The sequence below is a fragment of the Procambarus clarkii genome, chromosome 5 (assembly GCF_040958095.1).
Source record: "Procambarus clarkii isolate CNS0578487 chromosome 5, FALCON_Pclarkii_2.0, whole genome shotgun sequence".
In the NCBI taxonomy this organism is placed as follows: Eukaryota; Metazoa; Arthropoda; class Malacostraca; order Decapoda; family Cambaridae; genus Procambarus; species Procambarus clarkii.
Genome location: NC_091154.1, coordinates 5,206,891 through 5,219,384, shown reverse-complemented (window position 1 = coordinate 5,219,384; position 12,494 = coordinate 5,206,891). Strand labels below are relative to the sequence as shown.

The following is a 12,494-nucleotide window of genomic DNA, read 5'->3' as shown; positions in this document are numbered from 1 at the left end:
GGTAACACCACCAACTGGTCCACCATGTGAGGTCTTAGGGACCTACAGTAATAACACCACCAACTGGTCCACCATGTGAGGTCTTAGGGACCTACAGTAATAACACCACCAACTGGTCCACCATGTGAGGTCTTAGGGACCTACAGTAATAACACCACCAACTGGACCACCATGTGTGGTCTTAGGGACCTACAGTAATAACACCACCAACTGGACCACCATGTGTGGTCTTAGGGACCTACAGTAATAACACCACCAACTGGACCACCATGTGAGGTCTTAGGGACCTACAGTAATAACACCACCAACTGGACCACCATGTGTGGTCTTAGGGACCTACAGTAATAACACCACCAACTGGTCCACCATGTGTGGTCTTAGGGACCTACAGTAATAACACCACCAACTGGGCCACCATGTGAGGTCTTAGGGACCTACAGTAATAACACCACCAACTGGTCCACCATGTGTGGTCTTAGGGACCTACAGTAATAACACCACCAACTGGTCCACCATGTGAGGTCTTAGGGACCTACAGTAATAACACCACCAACTGGTCCACCATGTGTGGTCTTAGGGACCTACAGTAATAACACCACCAACTGGTCCACCATGTGAGGTCTTAGGGACCTACAGTAATAACACCACCAACTGGTCCACCATGTGAGGCCTTAGGGACCTACAGTAATAACACCACCAACTGGTCCACCATGTGTGGTCTTAGGGACCTACAGTAATAACACCACCAACTGGTCCACCATGTGAGGCCTTAGGGACCTACAGTAATAACACCACCAACTGGACCACCATGTGTGGTCTTAGGGACCTACAGTAATAACACCACCAACTGGACCACCATGTGAGGTCTTAGGGACCTACAGTAATAACACCACCAACTGGTCCACCATGTGAGGCCTTAGGGACCTACAGTAATAACACCACCAACTGGTCCACCATGTGTGGTCTTAGGGACCTACAGTAATAACACCACCAACTGGTCCACCATGTGAGGTCTTAGGGACCTACAGTAATAACACCACCAACTGGACCACCATGTGTGGTCTTAGGGACCTACAGTAATAACACCACCAACTGGACCACCATGTGAGGTCTTAGGGACCTACAGTAATAACACCACCAACTGGACCACCATGTGTGGTCTTAGGGACCTACAGTAATAACACCACCAACTGGACCACCATGTGAGGTCTTAGGGACCTACAACATGCAGGAACCATTCCATTACCTGCAATATTTTTGCACATACACATTACATTTTGTGATTTCTTTGCAAAATATGACATTAATGATATTAAATGTGTACACACAGCCACAGAAATGTGTACACACAGCCAGACACAGCAATGTGTACACACAGCCAGACACAGCAATGTGTACACACAGCCAGACACAGCAATGTGTACACACAGCCAGACACAGCAATGTGTACACACAGCCAGACACAGCAATGTGTACACACAGCCAGACACAGCAATGTGTACACACAGCCAGACACAGCAATGTGTACACACAGCCAGACACAGCAATGTGTACACACAGCCAGACACAGCAATGTGTACACACAGCCAGACACAGCAATGTGTACACACAGCCAGACACAGCAATGTGTACACACAGCCAGACACAGCAATGTGTACACACAGCCAGACACAGCAATGTGTACACACAGCCAGACACAGCAATGTGTACACACAGCCAGACACAGCAATGTGTACACACAGCCAGACACAGACATGTGTGCACACAGCCAGACACAGCAATGTGTACACACAGCCAGACACAGCAATGTGTACACACAGCCAGACACAGCAATGTGTACACACAGCCAGACACAGAAATGTGTGCCATTCTGGACTATATAACTACCACCAACACCCTCTCTACCTGTCATCACTATTGTAAAGTACTTTATAATCTAAGTTTCTGTACCATAATAGGGACCAGGCCTCTTTTCCTTGTATCATGGAGTTGGTTTGAACCATTAAGTAATGAAACGCCCCTTTCTGTGGGTCCTTGGTGGCTCCTTGAACCAACTACCAGGAGGCTCCACTCTATCAGTCCACACATACCAGACCTTACAAGTCATTCTTGGCCCTACCGAGGACCACAGGCCTAAACCTGGCCTGTGGTCACCAAGACACAAGGAGCAGGGATTACTAAATCACTCTACCTTGAGATTACCTTGAGGTGATTTCGGGGCTCAGCGACCCCGCGGCCCGGTTGTCGACCAGGCCTCTTCATTGCTGGACTGGTCAAAGGGGCTTCGTAGCCTGGTGGATAGCGCGCAGAACTCGTAATTCTGTGGCGCGGGTTCGATTCCCGCTCGAGGCAGAAACAAATGGGCAAAGTTTCTTTCACCCTGAATGCCCTGTTACCTAGCAGTAAATAGTTACCTGGGAGTTAGTCAGCTGTCACGGGCTGCTTCCTGGGGGTGGAGGCCTGGTCGAGGACCGGGCCGCGGGGACACTAAAGCCCCGAAATCATCTCAAGATAACCTCAAGATAACGAGGCTGTTGGACGCACCTGCTAATCAAGAAAAACCAAGACCTATCCAGAGTTTCTGTATCTAACTCCCGCTAATTCCTCAGATGTTAATGAGATAATCCTTTCTGGGATTACAAATGTGTATAGAGAGGGAGAGAGGGATATGTTACCCAGGCTGGGTAACAAAAAAAACACCCACCTAACCAACAAAAGGTCATGAGAAAGGTGGGCAAGCTAAAACACACACACACACCAAGGTAAACAAAGCATACAAGACCAGTGTTGAATGTGATGAACCTCCAGTTCCTGGGGTGAGCCCCACAGGCTCCCTCAAGCTGATATAGTGCCATACTACTAGGTGCCCATCAGTCATGGAGTTCTTCTCAGCCTACCGGGGACCAAGGGCCACAACCTAGTCCCTTCTAGAGAGGCAGAACGAGCAGTGGCACTACGATAATTTGAATCATTAATTTTAATCGTGTCTGCCACCACCGGGTAAGCACCCACAAAGTCTGCATACCAAAACAGACCATTACCTGTACTAGTTATAAAAAAATTGACACCTCAAAATCGCCAAAAGAACTACTGTACCACAACAATATAAACAAGCGATCAAAAATTAATGAAACTAGTGCAAGCCCCATTTGCCCCACTTACCCTCCTCACTTGAGGGGAGGAGGGAGGCAGGTTGGGTAAGCCAGCTGTAACACCCTCAGTTCTATGACGACGGAAGCCCCTCCCCTTCCTACCACAACTCCATGCGGGGGGAGGGGGGGGGAGGTGATGGGGAGCCACCGGGGGTCACCTAGACGTTGGCATTTAAGAACATTCACTGTTAGTTGTCTGGGAGAAGCCCCTTGTGGCTCCCTAAAGCTACCTACCACAGAGAAGGGGACTCTTCAGACACTGCAGGTATCACAACAAGGAAGAAGCCCCGGGCTGCGACACAAGACCCTCAGGGAAGTGGGAGCACTGCAGGTATCACAACAAGGAAGACACCACGGGCTGCGACACAAGACCCTCAGGGAGGTGGGAGCACTGCAGGTATCACAACAAGGAAGAAGCCACTGGGCTGCGACACTAGACCCAAAGCCACACAAGGCTGATGAGGACCAGCATCATTCACGAGATACCTAACTGCCTGGACTCTGTTCGACTGCCAAAACCTCGGCCCAAGACACATTAGCAAACACAGCCAAGAGAGCGGCAAACTTACAAATGTCACAGGCCGGTTAGACTTAATAACAGTGGATGACCCGAGAAACATGCGCCAGGGAACAGGGAACCAGAGAAAGCAGACAAACCCCACAACAAGTTCACCGAAGCAGAAGTGATGGCATGAAGGCAGTGGCACAGAGCCGCCACCAGACAAAGAACATAATGCACCCAAGCCGAATCAACCAAGCATAAGAAAATAAGAATAAAGGTAACTGCAGAAGGCCTATTGGCCCATACAAGGCAGCTCATATTTATAACCACCCAATTCCACTCACATACATGTCCAACCCACGTCTGAGACAATCAATGGACCCCACCTCCGTCACACTACGCGGTAATTGGTTCCACAAATCAACAACCCCTGTTACCGAATCAGTATTTGCCCAGGTCTTTCTTAAATCTAAACTTATCCAATTTATACCCATTGTTTCGTGTTCTGTCTTGTGTTGATACTTTTAATACCTTATTAATATCACCCTTTGTTATATCCATTCATCCACTTGCACACCTCTATCATGTCACCCCCAACTCTTCGCCTTTCCTGCAAATGTCGGAAAGGCTTCACCCATTGGTGAAGCATCTATCACCAATGGGCCCCCTCTGGAAGCCAACAGACTCATTCATCGCCAGAAGAGGAGGAGGCAGTTGCAGACGAACAAAACAACCCTTAGGGGTCTAAGGAACAAAAACTCCCAGCACCAAAGGAGAACATGAAACTTATCCACAAAAACTTCGGGGATAAGGGAGACCAAAAACAAAGCCTTAATAAGAAATCCCAGACTGAAGGGGACAGTAAAATGAGCAGAAGAAAGAAAGAAAAGAAAATGGTCCAAAGAGCTAGAGGCTCAGGCAGCGCATGAACCGGCTGGAGGTGAAACAGCACCTAAGAAAGCTTACGAAATGGGAACACTGAAGTATTGACCTTGATGCCAGCTGGAGCAGCTCTGCCAGCACCACATGATGCAAACAAACAGTATTTGGCATAAGATGCCAAGTTAGAAGAAACAAGAAAGCATAGACAGGACAACTGAAACTGACACCGAAGAGCAATGATGGAGAGGGAGGGAGGGAATTATCAGGGGAAAGTGCCAAGCCATTATGTGGAAAGTGGTCAGGATAAGGATGTAGGATGGGACGGGGGGAAAGGAACACTGCCCACCCACACCGCCCACTCACTAACATCAATGCCAGGGTTTTAGGTGACAGACAAAGGAATCTTGAGAGGCCACAACAAGCAACACCAAGGAATACAACACCAACCTCTATATATGTATGTATGTATGTATGTATGTGTGTGTGTGTGTGTGTGTGTGTGTGTGTGTGTGTAATTACCTAAGTGTAATTACCAAAGTGTAGTTACAGGATGAGAGCTACGCTCGTGGTGTCCCGTCTTCCCAGCACTCTTTGTCATATAACGCTTTGAAACTACTGACGGTCTTGGCCTCCACCACCTTCTCACTTAACCCGTTCCAACCGTCTACCACTCTATTTGCGAAGGTGAATTTTCTTATATTTCTTCGGCTTCTGTGTTTAGCTAGTTTAAATCTATGACTCTTGTTCTTGAAGTTCCAGGTCTCAGGAAGTCTTCCCTGTCGATTTTATCAATTCCTGTTACTATTTTGTACGTAGTGATCATATCACCTCTTTTTCTTCTGTCTTCTAGTTTTGGCATATTTAATGCTTCTAACCTCTCCTCATAGCTCTTGCCCTTCAGTTCTGGGAGCCACTTAGTAGCATGTCTTTGCACCTTTTCCAGTTTGTTGATGTGCTTCTTAAGATATGGGCACCACACAACAGCTGCATATTCTAGCTTTGGCCTAACAAAAGTCATGAACAATTTCTTTAGTATATCGCCATCCATGTATTTAAATGCAATTCTGAAGTTAGAAAGCATTGCATAGGCTCCTTGCACAATATTCTTTATGTGGTCCTCAGGTGATAGTTTTCTATCTAGAACCACTCCTAGATCTCTTTCTTTATCAGAATTCTTTAAAGATTTCTCACATAATATATAGGTTGTGTGGGGTCTATGTTCTCCTATTCCACATTCCATAACATGACATTTATTTACATTAAATTCCATTTGCCAAGTGGTGCTCCATATACTTATTTTGTCCAGGTCTTCTTGAAGGGCATGACAGTCATCTAAATTTCTTATCCTTCCTATTATCTTAGCATCATCAGCAAACATGTTCATATAATTCTGTATACCAACTGGTAGATCATTTATGTAGACAATAAACATCACTGGTGCAAGAACTGAACCCTGTGGTACTCCACTTGTGACATTTCTCCATTCCGATACATTGCCTCTGATTACTGCCCTCATTTTTCTATCAGTCAGAAAATTTATCATCCATGTTAGAAGCTTACCTGTCACCCCTCCAATATTTTCCAGTTTCCAGAACAACCTCTTATGTGTAACTCTGTCGAAAGCCTTGTTTAGGTCCAGATAGATGCAGTCAACCCAACCATCTCTTTCCTGTAATATCTCTGTGGCTCGATCATAGAAACTGAGTAAATTCGATACACAGGATCTTCCAGATCGAAAACCATACTGTCTGTCTGATATTATATCATTTCTCTCCAGGTGTTCTACCCATTTAGTTTTGATTAGTTTTTCCAATACTTTCACTATTACACTTAAGAACATAAGAACAAAGGTAACTGCAGAAGGCCTATTGGCCCATACGAGGCAGCTCCTATTCTATAACCACCCAATCCCACTCATATACTTGTCCAACCCGTGCTTGAAACAATCGAGGGACCCCACCTCCACAATGTTACGCGGCAATTGGTTCCACAAATCAACAACCCTGTTACTGAACCAGTATTTACCCAAGTCTTTCCTAAATCTAAACTTATCCAATTTATATCCATTGTTTCGTGTTCTGTCCTGTGTTGATACTTTTAATACCCTATTAATATCCCCCCGGTTATGTCCATTCATCCACTTGTAAACCTCTATCATGTCACCCCTAACTCTTCGCCTTTCCAGTGAATGCAACTTAAGCTTTGTTAATCTTTCTTCATATGAAAGATTTCTAATTTGGGGAATTAACTTAGTCATCCTACGCTGGACACGTTCAAGTGAATTTATATCCATTCTATAATATGGCGACCAAAACTGAACTGCATAATCTAAATGGGGCCTAACTAGAGCAAGATATAGCTTGAGAACCACACCAGGTGTCTTGTTACTAACGCTGCGATTAATAAATCCAAGTGTCCGATTTGCCTTATTACGAACATTTATGCATTGATCCTTTTGTTTTAAATTCTTACTAATCATAACTCCCAGATCCCTTTCGCAATCCGACTTCGCAATCACAACACCATCTAGCTCGTATCTTGTAACTCTATCATCATTACCTAACCTCAGAACTTTACATTTATCAGCATTAAACTGCATCTGCCAATCCTTTGACCATTTCAAAACCCTATCTAGATCAACTTGAAGTGATAGTGAGTCCTCCTCCGAATTAATTTCCCTACCGATTTTCGTATCATCGGCAAATTTGCAAATGTTGCTACTCAAACCTGAATCTAAATCATTTATATATATTATAAACAACAGAGGTCCCAGGACAGAGCCTTGAGGCACTCCACTTACAACATTTTCCCACTCTGACTTGATTCCATTTATACTAACTCTCTGTTTCCTTTGGTATAGCCATGCCCTAATCCAGCTTAATATAGCACCCCCAATACCATGAGACTCTATTTTTTTAATCAGTCTTTCATGTGGCACTGTATCAAAAGCTTTGCTAAAGTCAAGGTATACAACATCGCAATCCTTACCACTATCAACTGCCTCAACAATGCTAGAATAAAAAGATAACAAATTTGTTAAACATGAACGGCCATTTATAAAACCATGTTGCGACTCAATTATTAATTTATGTTTTTCAAGATGAAGACGAATTTTATTTGCTATTATAGATTCGAGTAACTTTCCCACAATAGACGTTAGGCTAATTGGTCGATAGTTAGACGCAAGTGATCTATCTCCTTTCTTAAAAACTGGTATCACATTAGCAACTTTCCAAAACTCTGGCACTCTGCCTGACTCTATTGATTTATTAAATATGGTTGACAGTGGGTCACAAAGCTCCTCTTTGCATTCTTTAAGCACCCTAGCAAACACTTCATCCGGCCCTGGGGATTTGTTTGGTTTGAGTTTTACTATTTGTTTAAGAACATCCTCCCTGGTAACTGCTAAACTCGTCAACCTGTCCTCGTCCCCACCCACATAGACTTGTTCGGCTGAAGGCATATTGTTAAGTTCCTCTTTAGTAAATACAGATACAAAATATTTATTAAAAATACTACTCATCTCTTCATCACTATCTGTTATTTGACCTGTCTCAGTTTTTAATGGACCTATCCTTTCCCTAGTCTTAGTACGATATAACTGAAAAAACCCTTTAGGATTTGTCTTTGCTTGCCCTGCTATGCGAACTTCATAGTTTCTTTTTGCTTTCCTTATCTCTTTTTTAACATTTCTAACCAGTTGTACGAATTCCTGTTCTAAAGTGACCTCCCCATTTTTAATCCTTTTGTACCAAGCTCTCTTTTTACCTATAAGGTTCTTCAAATTCTTTGTTATCCACTTTGGGTCATTAGTATACGATCTATTCAATTTGTATGGTATACTACGTTCCTGTGCTTTGTTTAGAATATTCTTAAATAAGTTATATATTGAATCCACATCGAAATCCCCATTTAAGTCACCTATCGCTGGGTTCATGTCTCGCTCCAAGACCGGCCCATACCCCATACCCAAGCCTTTCCAATCAATTTGACCCAAAAAATTTCTTAGGCTATTAAAATCAGCTTTTCGAAAATCTGGCACTTTAACAGAATTTTCTCCTACTGGTCTATTCCATTCTATGCTAAATCTGATTTCTTTGTGATCACTGCTCCCTAGCTCACTCCCTATTTCGATGTCATTAATTTGCGTTTCCCTGTTAGTTAACACTAAATCTAAAATATTATTTTCCCGTGTTGGTTCCTTAATGTGTTGCGTAAGAAAGCAATCGTCAATTAATTCTAGAAAATCTTCTGCTTCACTATTCCCTGTTTTGTTCAACCAGTTTATTCCGCTAAAATTAAAGTCACCCATGACATAAATACTGTTAGATCTAGATGCTCTAGATATTTCATCCCATAGATGCTTTGCTTCCATTCTGTCTAAATTTGGTGGCCTATATATTACTCCTATTATAATATTATTAGCTTTTTCGTTTAATTCAATCCAAATAGTTTCTGTGTGTGGCTCTGTTTTGATTCCCTCTTTGAGACTACATTTCAAATTGTCCCTAACATATATGGCTACTCCACCTCCTCGTCTAATATATCTATCTGTGTGAAATAGTTTAAATCCATATATTTGATATTCAGCTAATAGTTCTCTATTTTCTACATTCATCCACGTTTCGGTAAGTGCAATAATATCTATTTTTTCTGTGCAGACAAGAGCATTTAATTCGTTAATTTTATTTCTTAGACTTCTACTGTTAGTGTAATATACCCTAAGTGAATTGTTATTTTGCGGACCTTCTCTTTCCCTGATCGTTTTGCCAATTCCTTTCTCCCACAAACACATACTTTTATTACCTCCTTCCTCCAAATCAATTCCCATACCTCTATCTACTAACAGTTTAAACCCAAACAAACACCTCTAACCACTTCTTCTAGCGAGTTCGCAACAGCAACAACCCCAGCTCTCGATAGATGCACCCCATCACGAGCATACATTTCATTTCTTCCATAGAAGTGTTCCCAGTTGTCTATGAAAGATATTGCATTTGATTTGCAATATCTTTCCAGCCGGCAATTGACACCAAGTGCCCTCGATATCCATTCATTTCCCACTCCCTTTCTTGGAAGAATGCCACATATGATCGGGATTCCTCCCTTGCTCCTAACTAACTCTATGGCTGTTTTATACCTCTGAATCAGTTCCTCACTCCTGACTCGACCAACATCATTTCCTCCCACGCTAATGCAAATAATGGGATTGTTCCCATTACCAGCCATAATATCATTCAATGTCAATGATACAGGTCTATAATTGAGGGGGTCTTCTTTGCTGCCATTTTTGTAGATTGGAACTATGTTAGCCTGTTTCCACACGTCTGCTATGATTCCTGTACACAGGGATGCCTGAAAGATCAGGTGAATTGGGATGCTGAGCTCAGATGCACATTCTCTCAGAACCCATGGTGAAACTCCATCTGGGCCAGCTGCTTTGTTCTTACTGAGCTCCTTGAGCATATTTTCCACTTCATCTCTAGACACCTCTATCCGCTCTATGTTGTGCTCTGGAATTCCCATTGTGTCTGGTTCTCTGAAGATTTCATTTTGTACAAACACACTTTGGAACTTTTCATTTAATGTTTCACACATTTCCTTTTCATTTTCCGTGAATCTGTTTCCCATTTTCAACCTATGGATATTATCCTTTACCTGCAATTTGTTGTTTATGAATTTGTAGAATAGGCCCGGTTCTGTTTTACATTTATCCGCTATCCCCTTTTCAAAATTTCTTTCTGCCTCTCTCCTTACTGCCGTATAGTTGTTTCTCGCATCTTTGTATCGCTGGTATGTTTGAGGGTTTGGCCTCTTCCTATACTGATTCCATTTTTGTGTCTTTTGGTCTCTTGCCCTCTCACAATTTCTGTCGAACCAATCCTGTTTTCTGGCCCTGCACCTCTGTTTTGGTATGAATGTTTGTGTGCCTTATCTTGAGGTTATCTTGAGATGATTTCGGGGCTTTTTAGTGTCCCCGCGGCCCGGTCCTCGACCAGGCCTCCACCCCCAGGAAGCAGCCCGTGACAGCTGGCTAACACCCAGGTACCTATTTACTGCTAGGTAACAAGGGCATAGGATGAAAGAAACTCTGCCCATTGTTTCTCGCCGGCGCCTGGGATCGAACCCAGGACCACAGGATCACAAGTCCAGTGTGCTGTCCACTCGGCCGACCGGCTCCTATTTCCTCGTATATTTTTAAAAATTTGGCATACATTTCATTTACTTCCCTGCCTAGCAACAATTCTGTCCAATTACACTCATTAAAAAAATTTTGAAGTTCCCCATAGTGTCCTCTCCTTAAATCGAGTTTATCAACTGTTTCAATGTCCCCATTTTCTTCTAGATGATATCTTAAAGCATAATCAATGTCTAACAGGACGTGATCACTCTTTCCCAAGGGAGGAAGGTACTGGATGTCAAATATCTCTTCTTCTTTCCTGGTGAATACTAGATCCAGTACTGACGGTACATCTCCTTCCCTCATTCTTGTGGCCTGCTTTATGTGTTGATACAAGAATGTCTCCAGAATGAGGTTCACAAATCTGCATGTCCAAAAGTCCTCCGTTCTTGCTTCATAGGCCTCCCAGTCTATTGCTTTAAAGTTGAAGTCCCCCAGTATCAACAGTCGTGATTTATCTTTATCTGCTTGTGCAATAATATCTCTCATGACCATTATGAGGCCCTCTCGTTTGTCATCCAGTTCTTCCTTTGTCCATGTGTTGCTTGCTGGTGGGCTGTAGGCATTTAAAATTATCAGCTTATCATCCTGATTCCAGACCTGCAATGCCATTATGTCAATATCTCGAGGGTTTTCAAATATTAACCCTCTTACCTTCAGGTGTTTTTTCACCAGTACAGCCACTCCTCCTCCCTTCCTAGTTTTCCTGTCACGTCTCCAAACTGAATAGCCTCTTGGGAATATGACTTCATTTATTATATTTCCTTCAAGTTTCGTCTCTGATAATGCGACAATATCTGGGACCCTAAGAGTGTGTGTGTGTGTGTGTGTGTGTGTGTGTGTGTGTACATACAGTATAAATATACTGTACAGTATAATTATAATTCATTTCCCTTTGCCTCAAAGCCTATCTCTGGCACAGAACAAAAAAAATCTATGAGACTTGATATATTGTGATGAGTGAGACTGTTGCGTACCTGTTTGTTCCGTGTCCTCTTCAGCAATCTCCAGCGGGTCATCTGACCTCATGTTGTCAGCCGGCTCAATCTTGGGCGTAATTTCGTCTGACATGTATACACTGAGAAAGTGAGTAACGTCTCGCCCGTCTCTGCCTGGTGTTCTGCTCTGTTGCTCCATGGTGTGTGTCCTTGGGAAACACAAAGCTGTGTTAAAGCCAGATTTCACAACACAATTGTATAAACCTTCTTTACTTCCTGCACTCCACACCTGTGGTCTGCACAAAATAATTGTTCTGAAAAAAATTACTTATTTTATTTGACATTGTTAATTTGCATCCAGGAGGCATAAAAAACCAGCGTTGAATGTAATAAAACGCCATTTTCTGGGTGAGTCCCGGAGGCTCCCCGGAGCTATCCATGGCTGATATGGATACCCTAACTATTTTGCATCAGTCGATGTGGGTGGAGTTCTAGGCCTACCGGGGACCACGAGCCAGAACCTGGCCCTCTCACAGAGGCATGGGGAGCAATGGCCCATAGAAATGCACATGTGATTTGGAGCATTCTATATCTGCCATCGACCGGGACAGGCACCCAGAAAGGTAAGCGCCACAAAACAAACCCCTATTCTGGTTAACAACAAAAATCGACAAACGAGTGGACAGAACTCCCCCAGGAAAACGAACTAACAAGCATGACGTCACACGAGCCGCGCCGCATGTCTGCGCAGCTCCCTCCTCCCCAGGAGGGGGAAGGGGGAGCCCCAGACCCCCGCGCCGGCGATCCCCGCCCCAGTTCTGAGGCTGGATATCAAAACC

The 12,494-nt window shown here is 43.6% G+C and overlaps 1 protein-coding gene and 1 long non-coding RNA gene across 2 annotated transcripts in view; both read right to left on the bottom strand.

Moving 5' to 3' along the window:
- The window catches only part of LOC138372947 (uncharacterized), a 312,699-nt gene that overhangs the window by 42,470 nt on the left and 257,735 nt on the right, over positions 1–12,494 (bottom strand). The window lies entirely within an intron of this gene.
- The window catches only part of LOC123764981 (uncharacterized), a 29,722-nt gene that overhangs the window by 8,244 nt on the left and 8,984 nt on the right, over positions 1–12,494 (bottom strand). The window contains exon 2 of the mRNA XM_045753288.2: positions 11,695–11,864. Within this exon, the coding sequence (XP_045609244.2) occupies positions 11,695–11,854 (160 nt within the window). The 5' untranslated portion in view covers positions 11,855–11,864. The remainder of the gene's footprint in view (positions 1–11,694; positions 11,865–12,494) is intronic.